The sequence below is a fragment of the Castor canadensis genome, chromosome 6 (genome assembly GCF_047511655.1).
Source record: "Castor canadensis chromosome 6, mCasCan1.hap1v2, whole genome shotgun sequence".
Classification (NCBI taxonomy): domain Eukaryota; kingdom Metazoa; phylum Chordata; class Mammalia; order Rodentia; family Castoridae; genus Castor; species Castor canadensis.
Window position 1 is genome coordinate 26679858 of NC_133391.1, and position 24308 is coordinate 26704165.

At 36.4% G+C, this 24308-nt stretch overlaps 1 protein-coding gene across 1 annotated transcript in view; it reads right to left on the reverse strand.

Moving 5' to 3' along the window:
• Positions 1-24308, reverse strand: part of Dera (deoxyribose-phosphate aldolase) — a 96548-nt gene that overhangs the window by 56850 nt on the left and 15390 nt on the right. Inside the window, exons 2-5 of the mRNA XM_020180383.2 lie at positions 7715-7812; positions 6460-6607; positions 4916-5011; positions 3251-3385 (exon numbers count right to left, since the gene is read on the reverse strand). Coding sequence (XP_020035972.2) covers positions 3251-3385; positions 4916-5011; positions 6460-6607; positions 7715-7812 — 477 coding nt within the window. The remainder of the gene's footprint in view (positions 1-3250; positions 3386-4915; positions 5012-6459; positions 6608-7714; positions 7813-24308) is intronic.

Genomic DNA, 24308 nt, shown 5'->3' on the forward strand with positions numbered 1-24308 from the left:
TGCTTTACAAAGCATCCTACAAACCCAGTGGCAGGTCAAAAGACCCTAGATTTGAAAATGTAACAACATGACAGGCATTTTCATCAGTATACCCTAAAATGTTAATTTTAGATCCCTATTTTAGAAAACACCTAATGTTAAAACATGACACTGAAAAATACAACATGCAATCAAATTGATAATTAAAATTAAGACAAAATACTTCAGTGAAGAAAGACCTAAGTCACTGCAGGTTTCTATTTAGAAATAAATTTCTAGTATTAAATGTTGCTTTTCAATTTGTTTTGGGTAAGAGGCTGTTAACACTATTAAAAAAGTTAATAGAAAAGTATGCTCTTGAACAAAAATGTAGTAGTATATTTTATATGAATGTCTATTACTGGACAATTACCGTTTTTTTTAAAAAAAACCATTCCTAGTTCATTAGGGAACAGCCAATTACATCAAAACCCACCTCCTGTTATATTTTATTTTCTAATTAGTAGTATTCAAGAGACAAGAGCACAAGTTATAATATAAACTATACACCTACACTTACATGTGCTAACAAAAAGACATAAAGGCACACAGGTTTTAGTCCAACTAAATCAGTATATTTCCAGATTTCTTTTAAATATTATGTGTAGTCACCTTTCCTTCTTACTCTAAATCTTAACTGAAATCTGCAACTAAAAGCAGATATAGCAGAATTAATACATTGGGACAAGGATACCTATAATCCTTTTAAGAATGATTGTAACTGTCCAAATCACACAAGAAATGGAACTCAAACAAAAGGAACAAAAATATATGTGTGAACTTCAAGAATTCAAATCTGGTGAAGATTAAACAAGTTGGTAAATATAGATGCGGGAAGGGTAAGACAACAGGAATAAGAATATATGGAAACTTAGATAACATTCCAAGTTAAAAAACACATTTATCAACTTCACTTGCAACCAATCATAGTAGCCACAATTATAACTCAGTTCAGGTCAATAGGATATAAATGAGTATTGCAAAAGACATTCAGATGGGACATCTCACCTCCCCTACTGCCATCTTTACACCCAAGGGTGTAAAAGTTGGACTTTCAGAAGCTCTCTTAGACAATGAAGTGCCCTGCATATGACAAGATGTCATGTGCTTTGGAACTGGGAAATGAAATTAGCCAAGGTATCCAAGAACTCTGTGGGGTTACCATAATACTCTGGAAATACCTCCCCCGGACTTCAAATAAGAGAATAAATACTTGAGCGTTTAAACCACTGCCTAAATCTTTACTACTTCCTAACAAAAAAGCAATTCATAATTGATAAACAATAGAATTAGGATTCACAGATAAAGCGTTTACAGATAAATACAGGAGTCTTCTCTCTTGTGTATAATTTTACTTTTTGCAGTTTCAGTTACCAGGAGTTAACAATGGCCTAAAAATGTTAACTAGGAAATTCCAGAAATAAACAATTCAAGTTTTCAATTGCCCCTCATTCTGAGCAAGGTAATGAGATCTCGTGCTGCCCAACTGCTCCAACCAGGATGTGCTCCTCTCTGTTCAGCACATTCACACTACGTATGCTACCTGCCTCTTAGTGACTTAGTAGCCACTCAGTTATCAAATTCACACTTACGATGGCAGTGTTCATGTTCAAGAAACCCTTAGATAGCTGTAGCCTAGCCCTCGTCATAATGCCTTCAACACTCATCTAACTTCGTATCATCAGATAGGCATTCTATCCTCACATTACCACAAGACTGATTACAGGGCAATAGTGCACGAAGATATTTTGCAAGAATCAATATCACTTTTAAAAATGAAGAAAAGGAAGGTAGAACAGGTCCTGTCCAGGGGCAGGTACCAGTGAGAAGGAGGATGGTAAACCGACAGGGTGTAAGAGGGCGAATATGGTGGGTGTACTTTGTGTATGTGCATGAAAACGAAGCGATGAAACCTGTGAAATTGTTCTAAGAAGGGGAAGAGGAGGAGATGAGAGAAAATGATGGAGAAGATCAATCTAAAATACATTGTAAGCACATATGCAAATATCAAAATGAATTCCCCCCTGTGTAACTATTATATGCTAATAAAAAAAGGTATTTTGAAAGACATGGAGACAATGAATGTGTGAAAGAGAAAGACCACAGTCACTTAATTTTTACTACATATATTATTCTAATTATGCTATTTTATTATTAATATTAGTGTGCCTAATTTACATATTAAGCCATCATAGGTACATATGTATAAGAAAAAACATTGTATATATAGTATTTGTAGATGCTATCTGGGCATCTATTGAGGGGGGTCATAGAAAAATACCCTGTGCATAAGGGACTACTGCATACATGGACCGAGCACAAAAGATATTCATGAGGTATTGGCAAGTCCAATAAGCAGGTTAAGGAAAAATATATTAACTATAATTTTTAAATTTTAAAAAAAATAGAGGTGGCTGACGTGTACATACAAAGAGAAAAGAGCTAGAAAGTTACTGACGTGTAGAACTTCTATAATTACACAAAAACATGTGTTTTGCTTGGCATATAGGTATCAAAAGAAAAAATATCATTAGCTTCAACTTGTGGTTTCATTAAAACAATGTGATTACTCATTATAATTACTTTTTTCAAAGAAAACTGCATTTATTTTAGTCATCAATGTCCTCATCTTTAGTATACAAAATAATTTGATTATAAAAAATATCTTGTTACTAGAATGGGCAATATCTTATTTTAATCTAGTATGAGAGCAAATCATTAATCTCAAAGATGAATATGAAATAATATTTATAGGAGCTATGCATCAGAATGCCAGAGGTAAACAAGGACTTAGTAAACTTACTAATAATACCACATCCTCAAAGTTCACAAATAAAAACATAAAAAAGGATGCTTTCCCTACCATACTAAACTTTGCATAAGAGATTTTCCTGTAATGATTTATGTATGGAGTAATAAAGAAGTACAGAATAGTAGTAACTATCCCCTTCTAAAAGAAAAGCATATTAATAAAATAAATCTTTAAAAAAAGTTTATGAATCTACTGCATGGAAATAACCACTCACATGAGCACCCAAAGGGAGAAATGAGGCTCATGCAGACAGGCAACCACCTAGATTTGTAATAGGCACCAGGATGAGCAATCTCACCATGCTTCTGTTCACATGACTCACTGATCAGATAACATGTCACCCAGAAGAGATTCAAACCAAGCTGCCTCTGACCAGATCCCCACCCAATTCACCAGGAAGATGCTGGCCCATGCACCCACCTTCCCATTGGCCTGTCAGCACCAAGGTCCTGTTAATTACCACATCAATCTCCTTAGCTCCATCTTCCACAGCCAGTCTGATCTCTTCTAACCGTGTCTTTAAATGAGTCTGTCCAGCTGGAAAGCCAGTGGCCACTAGTAGAAGTTAAAAAGAAGGATGAAATGAGGGAGGGGGAAGAGAGGGAAGAAAAACAAATTTCAATGGTCAGTAGCTCAACAAAGCATTTCGGAGCCCCTCTATATAAAACTGCACAGAAACCAAAGTATTAATGGCCTTAACATCACTTACATTATGTACAACACATGTGTGAAGTAACAGCATGTTATCTCCTATTATATTAGTTTTAGGACAAATATTAACTTTATATTATCTGGAAGACCTGAAATTAAATTGCTGCAGAGAAGTTTATGAAGTATATTAAGTAACGATCAATTAAGAAAATTTGTTATTCCTGGGTGCTGGTGGCTCATGCCTATAATCCTAACTACTCAGGTAGGTGAGAACAGAAGTTCCAGGCCAGCCCAGGCAAACAGTTTGTGAGACTCCCATCTGAACCAATAGTTGGGCATGGTGGCATGTGCCTATCATACCAGCAGAGTGGGAAGCTTAAAACAGAAGGATTGCAGTCCAGGCCAGACTGGACAAAAAAGCAAGACCCTATTTCCAAAATAACAAGAGCAAAAATGTCTGGTAGCTCAAGTGGTACAGTGCCTGCTTTGTAAGTGCAAAGCCCTGAGTTCAAACCCTAGTACCACTGGAAAAAAATGTTATCATCACAGTGACAGCCAAAAAATAATGGGTGTAGCCTTGTCTGACTCTGGATCCTACTTTTGGTAAGCTGGCCATCTTGATTTACTCACAAATGAACTTCTTTAGCTGTACTAATCAGATTGTAATATAGGTTCTTCCCATGGCCTATCTTAAAACAAGCAGCAAAGGAGAATAAAGGGGTGTGAGAGGGAAAAGCGCCTAATCAGTGTCAGTGCAGAGCAGAGCTAGAAGAGGAGAGCCAAGAATAAATTAAAGGAAAATGAAGCTATAGTTGAAGTTTTGAAAAAGTGTCACCAACATTTTTATGTGCATACCATTCATTCCATCCCTGTTTTAAACATAATTGTCTTTCCTTGATGTTATTAAATTCCTTGGGTCTGCTACCTTAGGGAAAGCACACCCCTCTGTTATATAGAGGAAGATCTGAACTGAGTGTGCCTGATAGAAAATTAAAGTCTAAAGACGTAGCTGCCAAATACTTTGGGAACCCTCACAAATGGAGATGCAGATAAATATAGTATGTCATGTTTCTTTTGAAGCTTCCTTAATAAGACAAGTTAGTGATCTTCATATGCTGCTCTTTTAAAGCACCAGAATTTTCTTCTATCCTTTTTAAAAACTACACTCTAATTATGTATCTGCACATCCCTCCATCCATCCATTCGTCTGTTCACAGACACATATTTCACTAAACTGGAGCTTTAAAAAATTTCCATGGCTTCATATCAAATCCATGTACCCTTTTCCTAAATAATTAAAAAAATACTAAAATCATGAATCAATACAATTAGTATACAATTAGTTTAAGTCATACCATAAAACTATGTATAAAATCCCCCACTGACTGGGTTAAAAAAACTGACAACTTGTTGAAAGACAACAACAAACCTTACCTGATGCCACAGGGATGTCACAACCCGCAGCCTTCAGTGCTTCGACAGCGTCACACACCCGGGCAGGGTAGACACACACGGCAGCTGTAGTGATATCTGTGAGAGAAGAAATCACAGCAGCCCACTTCATATGAAGTTCAACTCACATGGTATGCTTTCAATTATTATTTATACTACAACTCTAGCAGAAATCAAAATGAGAGAAAAAAATAATTCCCTACAATGCTACAACAAATCAAAAGGGTTTTACTTTCCATATTTCCTTCTAATTCTGAAAACATGGATCATTTGCTGATCATTATAATCATAGAAACAACTCTGACAAACTGATCCTTGAAGTTAACATGATACTGAATTTTTTTAAATTCCTAAATAATAGACTTGGTCATCATGACTCAACAAAAATATTTTATTTCTTGTAAATAACAAAGTCTGGGTTTGTATGGCATCCAAACAGCTATGGATGAAGAAAAATGTAAGTGAAATTTACAGAGTAGTACAGTAAAATGACATTTAACTAAACCTCCTCTCTCTTCTGTAAGAAATTGGAGCCCTCATTTTAAGGTACAAGCTCTTAAATTTAAAAAAAAATTAAATAGTTACTTATACTTAGAGTTCATACAAAGTTGTTTCATTTAAGTGTCACTTTATTCTGTTTTTTTTTTTTTTCTTTGTGATGCTGGAGACTGAACATAGGGAATTTGTACTCTACCACTAAGAAACATCTCCAGTACCAATAAGGTGGTACTTTCCAAAGCTGCAAGCTGGTTAGGTGTGCTAGTATTCTACCAATGATTTGTGGTACCTGCACTGGGCTTGTCCACTCTCTCTAATGGCATTAGAACAGAAGGGCACTCTGGACCCATGAGGCATCCTCCCATGGAGAGGGGATCCAGCATTTAACACCAGTCCAGAAAGGAATAAGACATCTTAGAAATCTCCCTCAGCCTTCCATATCTTGGTCTTGTCACTTAGAAAAACAGGGTATTGGCTCTCAAAGTCTCCATTTCTAAAATGTTTAAGGTTCTAAACTTCTGGCAACTTTACAAAGTTCTTTCTCTTGTGTATACTAAGGAAGTGAATATGACTTTTTCTGAAACATCTAGCCTAATATATAAGCATGCAATATTTCCCATTTGCATTTTATTCTCAAAAGTATTTCATTTACTCACCAAATACTTTATGTATGAGATGTAATTATTAAGTAATGAGACTGGCTCTTTCACATGTGACTAGGGAATCAGAATCAGTGGTTTACAGTCACTAGATAGAAAATTTCCGAAACTGAAGAATTGAAAAGAAATATAAGGAAACTCTCAACCAGCAACTTCAATCCATAGATACAAAGAACTAACCTAAAAACAAGATGCAGATTCTCTTTCTTGTGATTTTCAAAGAACAATCTCAATTATTTGTCTGTATACACGACCAGAGTTTATATCACCTGTTTTATCACTACTATTATATTAGCAGCTGAATCTTAAGTCCCCTTACATTAGTAATCAGTATTATAAGCAGATAACTCCATATGCATTATACATTACCTCTGTCATGCACATTTAAAGCTTTTAAGAGATCTTCTCTGATTGGGTATTTGGCTTTATAACAGAGCCTTTGAATATTGGAAGATGTGCCATCACCTGAAAGTGTAGTAAGATCTATAAAAGTAACAGCTTTCAGGAGCCAAGCAGCCTGTTGGGAAAAAAAGTAAAAACAAAGGAAATAAAAAACAAAATTAATCTCCACCATAGCTGTTAATAGGGAATCACTAGACAAATATGAGCACTCGTAGCTGAGATCTACGACATCTCAGGCATACTCTGACACAGGACAAAAACTAGCTCAAGTGACTAACAAGATGAATGTTACCCAGAATATTACAAAACAAAGAACAAAATCAAACAGAATAAAAAGAAACAACAAGAAAGAAGAATGGCCTCAATTTTTTTTTTTCCTCCACAGATATACAAAGTTGAAACCCCAACTAGAACAAGACTCCCCACACATCACTGTTCCATCTTAAACGAAACTTAGGAAGGTTTCTAACTTACTTTCATCTCCTGCCCTGGTATCAGAGAGGAAATATTATTGTAAATTTTTTTCTAAGTTTCTTGGTTTTTTTTCCCAATTTAATCCAACTGCATTTTCAAAACAATATTCATATTTCACAACAGAGTTTGATGATTTTCTTTTCATCTTTTCAATCAGCATATTTCAAAGGATGACCAAAATGTGAAATGCCACTGAAAAGGATTTCATTTCCCCCTTGTGAAATGAATTTCTTTTAGTCTTTGGCTGCTACACTGAGGAATATGCTGACGACAAGTACTCTGTGCAACATCATTTTTGGAATTTTGAAAAATGATTTATGAAAATAGTATAGTAAACATGATGGCCAAAAGTCAACTACGAAACCTCAGGGTCTCACCCTGAGGACACATCAGGTGTAGATGTTATGGTTTTAAAATTAAAATAGAAGATGACCAAAGAAGGCATGTCTAAAAAAACTGAATAAATGTGTTGAGAAAATATGCTATTTAATTCACTCATGAATAAAGATGCCTCAAATTCATTTGCAGTTTTGCCACTCAAGAGTAATAAGATTTTTAACTTGTTTGGATAAATGTGTTATCTTTCTCCAACCCATCATCATCATGTATGAATTATTAAAATAAGTCATGGACAGCTGCAATCTTTTAAGTTTAGATGCATCTTGAGTGAAATTCAATATTGCGGCCTTGAGGAAAGAGACCATGCATTGTGAAATACAAGGACAGAACGCTCAAGAAGAACCCTTACCTGCCACTCCTTTTTCACCATTCTGCGAGCCTGGATTTGTTCTGCCCGCCTCAGGACGGCTGGCTGATTCACTTGTATTTTGGAGATCCAGCTAAGGTCTAGAGGGGAAAGAACAACACTTTTTGAAAGTGAAAAGTTTTATTAAATACAATCACCTCTAGTTACAGGGTCCTTGAAAGGATATATTCATCATTTGATATCAATGCTCTTTCAAAACTTAAGATTCTTTTTCACACACAACAAATAAATAAAGTTGAAGGACGCCAGTCACCACAAGGCACACTTCATGCAAAGTCAAGTACATCCAAACTAGAAGAACCTGTATTGATCCACTACAGACAATAGCAATGGGGGTGCTGTGTTCCTCCTGTCATGTTCTTCCCTTCTGACAGCAAAGACTTACTTGTGAGTGTCCAGTCCAGGAGAGCAAATGATTAATAAAAAGTTACATGAATTAATGCTGGGGTTTCAGGGTATCCCTGATCACTGCCCCCTTGCTGAAAAGATTAATATCTACTAGATGCTGATATGATACAGACCATTAAAGGAGAATTTTTCAAAATGCATTAGAAATCACAGCATTCATATACCAGAAGCTAAAAAAAGGGAAAGAAAAAAGCCACTCAAAGTTCCAGGAGACAACTCTGCTGCTTCTGTTCCAAAATGCTCTCCTACCTCACTCTACTCTTTCTTCCATTTGACTGTAACCAGCCTAATGTTACCTTTGGTGAAAACACAACCAGCAATCTAGACAGCACTAACATTTGGATGTGCCTCTTCCATGGAACTTGTATGTAATTCATCGGAGGGTTGTGGTAGAATTGTTTCTTGTACTAACTGTAATGTGAGTCACAATCTTATATATCTTTGAAAGTCTCACACCAAACAGCATCTGGTGCATGTGTATTTCAACTTCACACATGGACTCAGTAACAGGTAGCCTCATAGTAAATTAGGCATGTGCCCACTTCAGTTCTGTAACTAATCTCATTTCTATATTCCTCTAGGTACTCCTGATTTTGAAGAATCATTTTCTTTCTTTTCTGAAGGTACTGGGGTTTGGACTCAGGACTTGCACTTGCTAGGCAGGCACTCTACCGTTTGGTCATGACCCCAGCCCTGAAGAATCATTTTCTTAGAAGATTCTTAAAAGACTACTATGGGGAAAGTTATTAATTAGAGAGAAAAAAAAAGTTTAATTATACAACTCTCTAATGTAATGGAGAAAACTTCTAATCACATACTTTTACTTGGTTAACAACACAAATAATTATAAAGTATTCACATCCACTACAAAGATGAAACCACCAAGAAAACCAGTATTTACAAAAGACATTTTCCCATTTCTATTTGCTTCTTCTTAAAGGTATCAATATTAATAGTGTGGAATAATGATATTCTAATTTCAGTATCACTAAAGAAATGTCGGAGTTTGGGTGGTTTCTTTTTTTTTCTTATTAAATTATTTTGTTAGCTGCAATCATTTAATAAAACAGATTTTTAACATTTCAGTCCATCTGCTCCTGCTCCAAAAAATACCATATGCTTTCCTGCTTGTTTGCTGAGCCAACTCCACAAAGAAAATGAGAGCCTGGGTCAAGCTGACTTCTGTCTCTTCCTCCCACCCAAAGACTGAGTTGGTTCTAAGAGAACCCAAAGGCATAAGATCAACTGGACACAGGAGACTCATTCCATTTGTCTGAGACCTAGAAGAAACTACCTCCACCCAATCATAAGGGAGGCTCTTTTTTATTTTTTTTGACCACCCAAACAAAATACAAATGGCTCAAATGATAAAGCACTTGCCTAGCAAACACAAGGCACTAGGTTCAGTCCCGAGAACTAAAAAAAACAAAACTCAAAAGTTTCTCCCCTCCTCAAGCCCCACTATTGCCACCGCTGGAAGTTTTGCTGTTAGAGAAAAATCTCAGCAAACCCAGGGCACTCCCCATCTCTTGGTCCTCTTCTTCTCCTTTCTCTAACTCCAGGGTCCAGTGTGCCTAAATAACTGAGGTTCCTTGACACATTATATTAATTCTCTCTCTGTTTGCCCTTCTGTCTATGATGCCCTTCCTTATCTTGTCTAAAGAATGAACTCCTACTTACTCAGTAAGATTCACTTCAAAAGTTAGCCTCACTGGGAGCCTTCCCTAAGCCTCACAGGTTGAGTGTTCCTTTGCTTCCATGCAGCTTTGCAGTCCTTTCACTTGGAATGACACTGATGTGTCAAACTGTTCATACACCCAACAGATTTTTAAAACTCCAAACAAAGTACCTGACACATGGGTGGCATTCAATAAATAAGATGAATGGTTTTCAAAGCCTGAGAAATGATCTGATTCTGGGTGATGTCTTTCTCAACTGCTCCTGACTGGAAAGGCCTTTTGGACCCCACAACAAAAGATAGAATGAAAGCACGAATGGGATGCCTGGGTACACTCACCTCAGAAAACTCATTTTTAGTACAATTCCCACCTAAGGTTAGAACCCACGAGGCCTGCTCTCACACTTCTCAGATACTACTTGCCTCAAGTCCCGGCGAGCCAACTACTGAAGAATGTAATAGGACTGCTTCTCTCACAGTATCAGCTTCCCTGCTAAAAATGTCATTAATGGTCATAAAATTATCCAGCCCCATATTTAATTCAGGCACAGAATTTGCCTCTGTGACCTCCCATGGCAATGAATTATATAAGTGACTATCTCATTTTATTAGCACTTAATTTGCTACTCTTTAATTTCATCAAATAACCCTTGTTCTCATATTATGGGGTCTGGGGAAAAGAAAGGACTGATTGGCCTTTGTTATGTCCTTCATAACTTTTAATATTTCATTCAAGTACCCTTTAGTGTCTCCTTTCTAGGAGAACTGATTCTAATACACACAATCTCATCGGGACCATAGAATCTTCTTCTTATGGGGCCAGAAGGGGTTTCAAGTACACATACCTTTAGGGAGAATAGACATGAAACCATAATTGGAAGGTAATAATACTTTTTTAACACTCCTCAATGAAGAAAATCCCACCGTTTCTCTTAGCATGCCATTATGGTGGTTTTCTCTTTTTTGAAATTTTTTCATTAGGATATGTTCATTGTACAGTGGGACTTTGAAAATTCCAAATAGGCTTATGTTGTTCTTGGTTAGATCGCCCCACCATCTTTCCCCTCAACCCCCCACCTACTCTGCTTCAAGCAATCCCAAGAGATTTCATTGTTCTTTTTCATATAGGTATATGAAGTCATTATGGTGGGTTCCAAACCCTCTATCAGATAAATTTTTCTCAAATAAGTGTCCCATATTTATTATTATTTTTTCCATTCAGCTTTCAGTAGAGCCAGAGTTCATTTTCTAGAATGAGTATGAAAACAAAAAAATGAAACTTTCAAGAAAGGGGTAGAGAGATGTGCGGAAGTGATAGAAAGAGTGAATTTAATTGAGATATATTGTATGCATGTATGAAAATACCACAGTAAAACTCCTTTATACAACTAATGTATCCTAATAAAAAAGAAAACAGTTGATCAATATACATCTGTGCCCTTTCCATAGTGGTATATTTATTTTTTATATCAGATATTCAAAGTAGCAAAATATCACTCGATCATGTCTAACTCTCAACCTTAACCTTGGACAGGATTACATTGGTTAGAACAAAAAGATTCCATGATTTCAACGCATGCCTGATCTAGTCAGGCTCATTAGACATTCACTTTACACAGGGCATGAACAGACTTAGCCTTTCCCAGCTCCTAGCTCAAAAATAGAAAACAGAAACTATCCTGAGACTCTCCATCCTTATCTGAGAGCACACAGGGTCTAGAAATAGTCTTCTTCTCAAAATCTAACATCCCTAGGAATCTCCCTCTATAGCTATCCTTATCTCAACTAGCAAAAATGCTTTGTTTTTCTTATTATTGTTTACACTCTCTCTTCAACAAAATTAGAGATAAGAACAGTTTCTGCCTGGAAGCAAGGAGGTGGAGGGGAGAGGGAGCGGACAGGGAGGGGGTGGGGGGGTAGGGGGAAGAAATGACCCAAACATTGTATGCACATGACTAAACAAAAAAAAAAAATCTAACATCCAACAAACCCTGAGTGACTACTTTAGGCATCTATGCCCCTGCTGGACACTCCCCAGCTCTTCGAAGGTTCTGCTGGGTAAGTCAATCCTGAGAACCCAAATGGATATTCAACAAACCAAGACTCCAAAAATCTGACAACAATGCCACAGGCCACATGGCCTTGCTATAATGACACAGCTCCTCACTTCTACTCTGTCCCTAATTTCTAACCCCCTTCCCACATACATTCACTCACCAGACCATACTTTAGGGTATTAATCCAAGTCCAAGTGAGAAATGAACTTACTACATCCCCTGAAAAGCTATAATTTAGATGGTTGGCCACAAGCCAAAAGCCAACTTGACCTCTGTACATCTCATCTGCTCTCTTACACTTTTCCTCCATTTAGCTTTCATTTCCCACGTCTTGTATCCATAGCCAAATGGATTATAACACTTTCAGAATATATCATCACAGTGAAAAACACTGTGGCTCCATATTACAAGGTACATGTATTTTCCTACCTTTAAAGAGTAGTATTACAAGATGGTTTGTAAAATGTTACTACTTTCCTTTATTCTTCATCTATCCTGGAGACAGTAGCCATTTCCCAACTATTGCTACTCTTTAGAAATCAATTGCTCATTTCTGCAAATAATACTTCTCAATTCATCAGCTATTGCTAGTAGGGTTAATGCTGGCATTAAAAGATTCAAGTCTTGGTCCAGGGATGTAGCTCAGTGGTTGAGTGTTGCTTGGTATGCACAAGGCCCTGGGTTCGATCCCCAGTACCACAAACACACACACACACACACACACACACACACACACACACACACAGCCAAAAAAATATCCATATCTTATGGTGGATTAGAATCAAGCAGCACTTTCTGCTTTCATAGAGACTCAAACTCAAAGAACCAGAAAATGGCTTTTTTCAAGGTGGGTTACTGAGGGGATGCAATGAAGTTCAATACTGGACAAACAAAGAATTCGTAAAACCCATAGACTCTGGTTATTAGAACAGAGCTTGTTGACCCACCCTCTGTGTGAGCTTCACAGAGTACCTGAGATCCAGATGTGACACAGAAGATCTCAGTGTCAGCCCAGCCCTGGGGGGTACATGAAATTACTCAGTCTGGAGTAAACTCCAGTGTAGGGGACTTTGGTTCTGTCCTAACTTACATTAGTGAGCAGAGAAACAAAGTTATTCCAACAAAACCCAACTGAAAATATATTCAACACTTAACACCAATTCAATATTCTAGGACATATATCATCAAGGTAAGGCTATTCCTAAAAAGTTCCTTATGTAAAAGTGAGAGAGATATCCACAACAATGCATACTCAAAATTCAACACAGAAATACAGAAAATATGAAAAAGCAAGGCAACATGACTCCTTATGATTGTTTGATCATAATTCTCTAACAATGGACTCCAAAGATACTGAAGTAGATGAAATACCAGATAATTAATTCAAAAGAATGATTCTTAAAAAGATAATGAATGCCAAGAAAATATAGAAAAACAATTAAATGAATTAAGGAAAACAATACAGGATAGTAGTGAGAAGTTCAACAAAGAGAGAAATTTAAAAAAAAAAAAAGCAGAAATCTCATAAATAAAAATCTCAGTAAGTCAAATAAAAAGCTCAGTTGAAAGCTTCATCACAGACTAAACCAAGCAGAAGAATTTCAGAGTTTGAAAACAAGGCTGAAAATTATCACACTCAGACAATAAAGAAATTCTGAACAAAACATGCAAAACATCTAAGACATGATTATAACGCCAAACATATATTTTTGGTGTAAAAGAATGTGATGTAACACAAACTAAACACACTGAAAACCTATGAAATGGTAGAAAATTTCTCAAATCTTGGTAAAGATATGGACATCCAGGTAACAGAAGACATTTAGAACCCCCAGGTAGACAGTACTAGGAAAAAAAAACCAAAAAAACAAAAAAAACTCATGCCATATTATAGTTAAAGTGGCAAGAAATAACAAAGAAAGAATATTGAAAGTTGTGAGACAGAAGCATCAACACATTTATAAAGGCAAACCCATTAGCAGATTTCTCAACAGAAACTCTAAAAGACCAGGAAAGGAATAATGCATTTCAAGCCCCCAAAGAAAATAACTGCCACCCTAAAGTACTATATCCAACAAAGTTATCCTTCAGAATGAAAAGATACATAAGATAAGCATAAAGGAATTCATGATCATTACATCAGGAATGCAGATTATACTTAAAGAATCCTACACACCGAAGAGGAAAATAAACACAACCATAAAAGTACAGGAAGGAGTAAATCCCACTAGAATATTACATAAACAAGTGAGTATTAGGAAAGACTCAAACATTAGAAAAACAACATGACAGGAATTCATTCATACATTCCTTGAAAACATAACCCTCAATATAAATGGTTTTAATTCCTCAATTAAAAAACACAGACTGACAATTTGGTTTAAAAAAACAAGATCAAACTGTTTGCTGTCTGCAAGAAACAGATCTCAGTGGCAATGACAGACACACACTGGAAGTGAAAGGTCAGAAAGTGGTATTCCAAGCAAACAGAATCTGGAAACATGAAGGAGTAGCTTATTAAATAAAGTAGACTTGAAGCCGAAATTTGTCAGAAGAGACAAAGAAGGTCATTAGGTATTGATAAAGGGAATAGTAAGCCAAGACTATAGAACAATTGTTTATACATATATGTATATAATGCACCAAATGCTGGTGCATCTAATTTCATAAAAAACAAATGCTACTGAACACAGAGAGACAGACAGGATTCAATACAATAATAGTAGATGTTATCAATACTCCACACTCACCAACAGAAAGATCACCCAGACAAATATCAACAGAAACTCTAATAAATAGGTCACCCAGATAAAACTCAACAAAGTTCAGAGTTAAACTAATCTATAAATCAAATAGATTTAACAGTCATCTACAGACTACTCATTCTTTTTAGCAGCTGGTGGAATTTTCTCAAAAACAGAACATATTTTAGGCCAAAAAGCAAATGAGAACTAACACAAAAAATACTGTAATTTCTTACATCTTATCAGATCATAATGGAATGAAACTGGAAATCAGTAACAAAAGAAACTATATAAATACATGGATATAGAAAAATGCATTTTTGAACAATATGTGAGTTGCTGAAGAAATCAAGGAGGAAATATAAAAATTCCTAGAATCAAATGAAAATGGAAATACAATATATCAGAATCTGTGGGATATAGCAAAGACAGTTCTAAGAAGGAAGTTATAGCTATGAGTGCCTATCTTAAAAAATTAAAAACATTTCAAATAAATAACATAATGATATATCCCAAGATCTTAGAAAAACAAGAATAAACCAAACTCCAAAACTATCAATAAAGAAATAATAAACAAATACAACTGAATTGAAATTAATGAAATAGAGACTAAAAGAACAAAATGAAACAAAGAATTGGTTCCTTGAATATTCACAAAACTGAAAAATGCTTAGGAAAACTAACCAAACCAAAGAGAGGCTCTAAATTAAGAGATTTAAAGATGAAAAGGGACATACCACCACAGACACCAATGAGATCCAAATGATCGTTAGGAATTTTTTGGAAAATTTAGAATTGAAAAGTCTAGAATAAATTTCTAGACACATATTACCTACCAAAACTGAACCAAGATACAAAAAACCTAATCAGATCAATAATAATTAATGGGATTTGATGCAAATAGAAGTCTCTCAACAAAGAAAAGTCCAAGAGCAAACAGATTTACTGCTGAATTCTACCAGATCTCTACAGAAAAACTAACACCAATGCTCCTCAAACTAAGAATGAATACATCTAAACTCATTCTATGAGGCCACTATTGCACTGATACCAATCCTAGCTAAGGACACAAACAAAATGTAACAGAAACTTAGCATTTTTTGGTTCTCCAGCAACCAGAAAAATCTATTCTCTCAATGTTGGGCAATCTGCTGGTCTGCAGACTGGGTTGGAGACACCAGAGAGGATCAATAAAAAATAAATCCCATTTAAAAACTCTTGCCAGGTATGGTGGAGCACACCTGCAATCCCAGCAGTTGGGAGGCTAATGCAGGAAGACTGAAAGTCTGAGGCAAGCCTGCTCTAAGTAACGAGTTTCAGGCCACCTTTGGGTAACACGATGAGACCCTGTTTCAAAACCAAATAACAATAAGAAAGCCTGTTAAATTTTCTTTTATCTACATGTCTCAAACTTTTTGGATCATGAAAGGCTTTTCCATATAACTTATATGGAATACTAAATCAATACTGGCTGAATACTAAATCAAGTTTAGAGGAAGGCTAGGTCACAGTCGGCTTGCCAAGGTGGATAAGTAGAGATCTGAGGCTGACTTGAAGCACTGGTTCTCAGTCTAGCATCATTTCTGGTAGTCACAGCTGAGGGTCTACAGAGATGTGACACTTCCATCTAATGGACAGAGGCCAGGAATGCTGCACAACATTCTACAAAGCATGGGACATTCTCCCACAACAAAATTCTCCCCAAAAACTCAACAGTGCCAGGGTTGAGAAACCCTGACCAAAGAACAGGCAAGTTTCAGGAAAATAGGGAAGTGCTACAGGTTTATGGGATTCAGAGCTGTCAGAAGCAAAAGCATAATGGCTAAGTTATTGACAGTGACTCATTTGTAGAAAACCTTCAGTATTAGATGTCCACACCTGTACTATCCAGTCAGTAGCCATGGGACCCATGTGCCTATAGAGAACTTGAAATTATGGATAATCCAAATTAGCATATACTTGAAGTATAAAATACATAGATTTCAAAGATTTATTACAAAAAGAATACAAAATGTCTCTTTAATTATGTTGTAATATTGATTACATAGTAAAATCATAATATTTGGGATGATTGAATAAACTGTTATGAAAATATTTCCACCTATTTCCTTGTTTTATAATGTATCTATGGGAAAAATTGAAATTACTTTGTGACATACTATTATAGGTTTATGAGACAGCCTTGGTCTACACTTTATCCTACTAGGGATTAGGGGGTCACTAAAATTTTCTAAACATGGTTGTAGTGTTTTCTTAAAAAAAAAATCAACATTCATAGTATGTTCCATAAAAATACTAACATTGGCTATGCAAATGTAGATTCTAAGAGATGATTATGGTAGTACTGTCAAGATCCACACCCAGGTTCAATAAAATACAGCAAACATATAGTATGAAATACAATGCAGCCATTAAAAAAAATTAGGGACATCACTATGTACTATCATGGAGAACTGATTAGGACACATGACCCAGTGAAATTAAGTAATCTGCATAACCATGTGATTTTTTAATGTTTTAAAAGATAACATAATACAAAGAATATCTGTTGGTATATGTTGAAAAAATAACAATATATACCTAATTGATAGAAGTATTTCTCCTCAGAAATAAGATTTATATTTCATTAACACTTAAAATTTGCACAAAGTGCATGAGATTTCTTACTGAGTAAAGAAAACAAAATATAGTTCAGAGAACTGGCAAGTAGTGGTCTACAGGACAGGTGGAAAGCAGGCAGACTAGAAGAGGTGAACCAGCAAAGCAACTGTGCTGCAGTCTAGACACTAGCAACACCTCCCTGGGGTATCTTCCCCGCCTTCATGACCAATCTTGGACAGCTGAGCAATACCACAAAGTCAGCCTGACACAGCCACACAACCTCAGACACAATTGAAAAGGTCAGAATGTCTCTAGTACTGTTCACATAGAAAACATGTTCACATGTCAGCAGCACAGGCCACCAGACAAAACTGACTTTATATTACTCTTATGAGATCACAACATTCAACCTGGTTAAGATGGGCCCATCCTTTAGAGCCTGTTCTGGCCCACCCACAGATGTGCCCTTTCCCATGAGGGCAAAGCCTGTGGGGTCGCAGATACAGACCTTCTCTGGACCAGATTCTCTTCCAGTCCATGCCTAAGTTGCACAGGATCCCAGCATTCCTAGAGCAAATGACTACAAGCTTGGTTACAGAGACTACAGGTAACTCCACCCAAAATCAATAATCTAAAATTAAAATATGGGACAGATAAGGGACAGAGAACCTCCTGATAAATGCAATTCCGACTACAATTTACATTCATTCATTCAGCTAACATAAAAGGGGGTACCCAAGGTAGTGCCAGACACTTCTGTAAGCTCTGAGGACTGAGCTCTAAGAACTCTAATAGTTCTCCCAAGAGATTTGATGCCAGGAGTACATCGAAAGTTAAGAGTCCCAAATACCTTCTAAAATTCTCTAAGCTCCATCCTGCTGTTTCATCTTTTCCCTCTAATGTAGAAATTTCATTAGAATGTAGACTATTACATTCCTTAACAAAACAAAACAAAAACACAAAAACGCTTCTCCTTTCTTATAGACCATGAAGACATTATGGACACTTAGATTATGACTATGATCTCACTGCCTTCCACACCCTTTGCTTTTTCAGGATGGGAAAAAACACTTCCAAAGCTAGAAGATAAAAAGGCCTTTCAGTTTCTTTTATACTCTACCTAGTCTTCCTCTGTCTTTATGAAATGGGCTCATTCTGTTAGCCAACTTAAGTAAAGGCTCTGCATCCTCTACCTAAGCCTGTTCCTGTGCCAGAGATAGCAAGTTAGGAATCCTTATGTGTTCATGCATGCTTGTTCAGTTCAGAAAGGACACACCTGCACACCCCTGAACACACAAACACCCACCAATGCTGTGAGTTCAAGTTAATCCTTGAATTAATAATACTCCTAAAACCTATTACCCTAAAAATTAATCTCTTTCCTACTTTGCATCTTACATAAATTTGTGAACAGACAAAAGTTCCCATATCACAAGACATTTCATTGTCAAGAGCTTGATTTTTAATACTGTAATGCTCTCATGAAGACCTAACATTAGAACCACACTTCTTTTTTTCCCAAATATGTAGTCTTTTGGGGAGGGGGGACAAACTGAGGATCAAATCAAGAGTCTTGAGCATGCTAGGGAAGTGCTCTAGCACTGAGCTACCTCCCTAGTCCAAATATGTAGTCTTCCTATTTAATGTGGTCTCTGAAAACGTCTGATTAGATTTCTCTACGGCACTAATGTGCCCAGTGTTCCAAAAGGGTCGTTAGGGCACAAAGAAATTCATCAGAAAGCTGGAAAATTTGGCCCCCTGTTGTGTAAAGATTCACTTATCAGTCCTTTGAAAAGATTTGCTCAATTGTTCTAGGAGCCAAGAGCTTCAGAGAAAACCTGAGAACTCTTCCTTCTCAGTGAATGACTTCTCTCTCAATGAAAGACTTAACAAATGACATTCCTAAATTAAAAATGTAGAATGTCAAAAATGCCATCAGCCAAGAGATATTATTAATAAAGCTGCTACCTCTGCTGGATGTTGTTGCAAGGAGACTTAACATACTAACACAACTTGCACAAAATTAATCCTATAAAAATATCACAAATATTATTTTAATGCTCTAGAATAGATCAAACTAAGAATAATAATAAAATTATTCCATTTAAACTTAAGCAAAATGAGGAGCTCCACAATTTCCACAATATATTTGTGGAAATTAAAGATTACATAAGAGAGGATCCAAAATGGCGACTGGGACACAGACGCAGACCGCATGAGCTCCAGGAATCAGGGACCTTGCTGAGAAGCTGGAGACACATTTGCTTGAGGTAAAGCACCAGGGAGAGCTGAAACTTTGGCACCCTGAACCCCTAGCACGTGGAAGGCTTCTCCACATCAAGATACACTGAAAGAACAGGCCCACACCACCACCGCCTGCCTGCCCGCCAGGTCTCCACCCTGCAGGTCCACCAGGTCAGCACCCACCATAGGAGGGCTCTAGCACCACCAGATGGTGGCTCCAAACCTGCCTAGGAGACACAGACAAACAGAACTGGACACTAAAGGAGTAACACCAGAACTACTAAGACTGAAATTCTACTGTTCCTGAACCGGGGATTTTTTTTTTCTCTTTTTTCTTTTCCTTAAGTGTTTGTTTATCTTGTTCACTGTTAGATTGTACACCATCTCTCCTCGTTGATTTCTTTGGTTCTTTTTTTCTTTCTTTTTAAAAAATTTTTTTTCTCCTTCTTTCTTGGTTTTCTTAGTTTTACTATTGTAAGTTAGCTGATACTAAGTTACACATAGACCAGGGACAGAAACAGTACCAAGTGGAATGATGGGAAGATGAAAAAGGGATGGAAACCATTCTCCCCCCCAAAATAAATTAGTACAGGACTCAGAGGGAAATGAAGAAAACAGAAACCCAGATCCAGTCTCCAACAAAACAAAGATAAACTATACCAAGGAACCCAACGAAGCCCACAAGAACACTCTGAAAGAAGAAATTCTGCAAGTAATCAGTGAGAACTTCATAGAGATGTTACCAGACATGGTCAACCAAAACATACAGGAGGCACTGAAGAAATTTCAAGACAACAAAAATAAAGAATATAAGAAAACAAAAAAACAAATAAATGAAATCATAGGAGCCCTAAATAAACACCAAAGTGAAACAGAAAACAACATAAATAGAGAGACAAATGAATTAAGGATAAAAACTGACAATATTAAAGAGGAAGTGACCCATAATATGGGAAACCTCAGAAAAAAAGAATGAAACAGAAATACAAAACAAAATGGAAGGCCACTCAAGCAGAATAGAACAAGCAGAAGACAGAATCTCAGAACTTGAAGATGAAATGGTAATTAAAGGAAAAACTGAAGAACTATTAGTGAGACAGCTCAAGTCCTGTGAAAGGAATATGCAAGAACTCATTGACTTCATCAAAACACCAAACCTGAGAATCATGGGCATTGAAGAAGGAGAAGAGGTACAAGCAAAAGGAATTCATAATATATTCAACAAAATAGTAACAGAAATTTTCCCAAATCTAGAAACCACTATGCCTATTCAGGTACAGGAAGCCTCCAGGACACCAAATGGATTTGACCAAAATAGAACTACCCCATAACATGTTATTATAATTAAAACAACAAGCACAGAGAATAGAGAAAGAATATTGAAGGTTGTATGAGAGAAAAAACAAATAACATACAAAGGTAAACCCACCAAAATCACAGATTTCTCAACAGAAACCTTAAAAGCAAGAAGAGCATGGAGTGAGGTCCTCAGGGAACTGAATGAAAATAACTTCAACCCTAAGATACTCTACCCAGCAAAAACTATCATTCAAAAAAGACAGAACAATAAAAGTTTTCCATGATAAGCAGAAACTAAAACAATATATGACCACCAAGCCACCACTACAAAACATTCTTCAAGGAATTCTGCACACGGAAAGTGAAAGCAAACAAAACCATGAAATGGCAGGCAGTACCAAACCACAGGAGAAGAAAAGTCAAGAAAGTAGAGAGTAACAATGATTCAGCTACACACAATCAAGCCCTTAAACAACAAAGACAACTACATGACAGGGATCACCACATACCTATCAATACTAACACTGAATGTTAATGGATTAAATTTCCCCATCAAAAGATACCGCTTGGCAAACTGAATTAAATAGGAAGATCCAACAATCTCCTGCATACAGGAGACCCACCTCATCAACAGAACCAAGCACTGGCTGAGGGTGAAAGGCTGGAAAAAGATTTACCAGGAAATGGCCCCTGAAAACAGGCAGGGGTAGCAATTTTACCTCAGACAAAATAGACTTCAAACTTACATTGGTCAAACAAGATAAAGAAGGACACTACATACTAATAAAAGGGGAAATACACCAAAAGGAAATAATTATCAACCTATATGCACCTAACATCAATGCACCCAGTTTCATCAAACATACTCTAAAGGACCTAAAAACATGTATAGACTCCAACACAGTGGTAGTGGGAGACTTTAATACCCCCCATCACTAATAGCTAGGTCATCCAAACAAAAAATCAATAAAGAAATTCTAGAACTAAATCACATCATAGATCAAATGGACCTAGCTGATGCCTACAGAATATTTCATCTAACTTCTACACAATATACATTCTTCTCAGTAGCTCATGGAACCTTCTCCAAAATTGATTGAACCTTAGGGCAAAAATCAAGGCTCAGCAAATATAAGAAAATAGAAATAATCCCATGCATTCTATCTGATCATAATACATTAAAACTACAAATCAACAACAAAAACAACAGTAAAAAAACATGCAAACAACTGGAAGCTGAACAACACATTGTTCAATAATCAATGCGTCATTGATGAAATAAAAAAGGAAATGACAATGTTTCTGGAAGTTAATGAAAATGAAAACACAACCTACCAGAACCTACAAGACACAGCAAAGGCAGTCCAAAGAGGAAAGTTTATAGTCATGAGTGCATATATTAAAAGGTCAGAAAGATCTCAAATCAATGACCTAATGCTACATCTCAAACTCCTAGAAAAACAAGAACAAGCAAATCCCAAAAAAAGCAGAAGGAGAGAAATAATAAAAGGGCTGAAATCAATGAAATAGAAACAACAACAAAAAAAAAAACATAAAAAGAATCAATGAAACAAAAAGCTAGTTCTTTGAAAAAATAAATAAGATTGACAGACCTCTGGCAAACCTGACTAAAATGAGGAGAGAAAAAACCAAAACCAGTAAAATCAGAAATGCAAGAGGGGAGATAACAACACACACCATGGAAATCCAGGAAATCATCAGAGACTACTTTGAAAATCTGTATTCTAATAAATTTGAAAATCTTGAAGAAATGGACAGATTTCGAGATACCTACAACCATCCAAAACTGAACCAAGTGGATACTAATCACCTGAATAGAACTATAACACAAAATGAAATTGAAGCAGCAGTCAAGAGTCTCCCAAAAAAGAAAAGTCCAGGACTTGATGGATTCCCTGCTGAGTTCTATCAGACGTTTAAAGAAGAACTAATACCAACCTTCCTTAAACTGTTCCATAAAATAGAAAGGGAAGGAACACTGCCTAACCCATTTTATGAAGCCAATATTACTCTCATCCCAAAACCAGACAAAGATACCTCCAAAAAGGAGAACTACAGGCCAATTTCCTTAATGAACATCGATGCAAAAATCCTCAATAAAATAATGGCAAACTGAATCCAACAACACATCAAAAAGATCACCCACCATGACCAAGACTGCTTCATCCCAGGAATGCAGGGGTGGTTCAACATACACAAATCTATAAATGTAATACAGCACATTAATAGAAGCAAAGACAAAAACCACTTGATCATCTCAACAGATTCAGAAAAAGCCTTCAACAAGATCCCACACCACTTAATGATAAAAGCTCTAAGAAAACTAGGAATAGAAGGAATGTACCTAAACATTGTAAAGGCTATATATGAAAAACCTACAGCCAACATCATACTTAATGGTGAAAAACTAAAACCATTTCCCCTAAAATAAGGACTGAGACAAGGGTGCCCAATATCCCCACTCCTATTCAACATAGTACTGGAATTCCTAGCCAAAGCAACTAGGCAAGAAGAAGAAATAAAAGGAATACAATTAGGTAAAAGAAACTGTCAAAATATCCCTATTTGCAGACAATATGATCTTATACCTTAAAGACCCAAAAAACTCTACCCAAAAACTCCTAGATACCATAAACAGCTATAGCAAAGTGGCAGGATACAAAATCAACTTAGAAAAATCATTAGCTTTTCTATACACCAACAACGAACAAAGAGAAGGAATATATGGAAACAATTCTATTCACAATAGCCTCAAAAAAAAAAATCAAATACCTAGGAGTAAACTTAACAAAGGATGTGAATGACCTCTATAAGGAGAACTACAAACCCTTGAAGAAAGAGATCAAGGAAAACTACAGAAGATGGAAAGATCTCCCTTGCTCATGGATTGGTAGAATCAACATAGTAAAAATGGCTATACTACCAAAAGCAATCTACATGTTTAATACAATTCCCATCAAAATCCCAACAACATTCATCACAGAGATTGAAAAATCTACCCTAAAGTTCATTTGGAAACATAAGAGACCATGAATAGCCAAGGCAATACTCAGCAAAAAGAGCAATGCTGGAGGTATCACAATACCCGACTTCAAAATATATTACAAAGCAATAGCAATAAAAACAGCATGGTACTGGCACAAAAACAGACATGAAGACCAGTGGAACAGAACAGAGAACCCGGATATGAATCCACACAACTATACTCACCTCATTTTTGACAAAGGTGCCAAAAATATATGATGGAGAAAAGACAGTCTCTTCAACAAATGTTGCTGGGAAAAGTGGTATCTGTCTGCAAGAAACTGAAACTAGATCCATGTTTATCACCCTGTATTAGAATCAACTCAAAATGGATCAAGGACCTTAATGTCAGACCTGAAACTCTGAAGTTAGTATAGGAAGGAGCAGGAAACACTCTGGAAGCAATAGGTATAGGCAAGGACTTCCTCAGTAGAACCCCAGCAACTCAGCAACTAAGAGAAAGAATGGACAAATGGGACTTCATAAAATTAAAAAGCTTC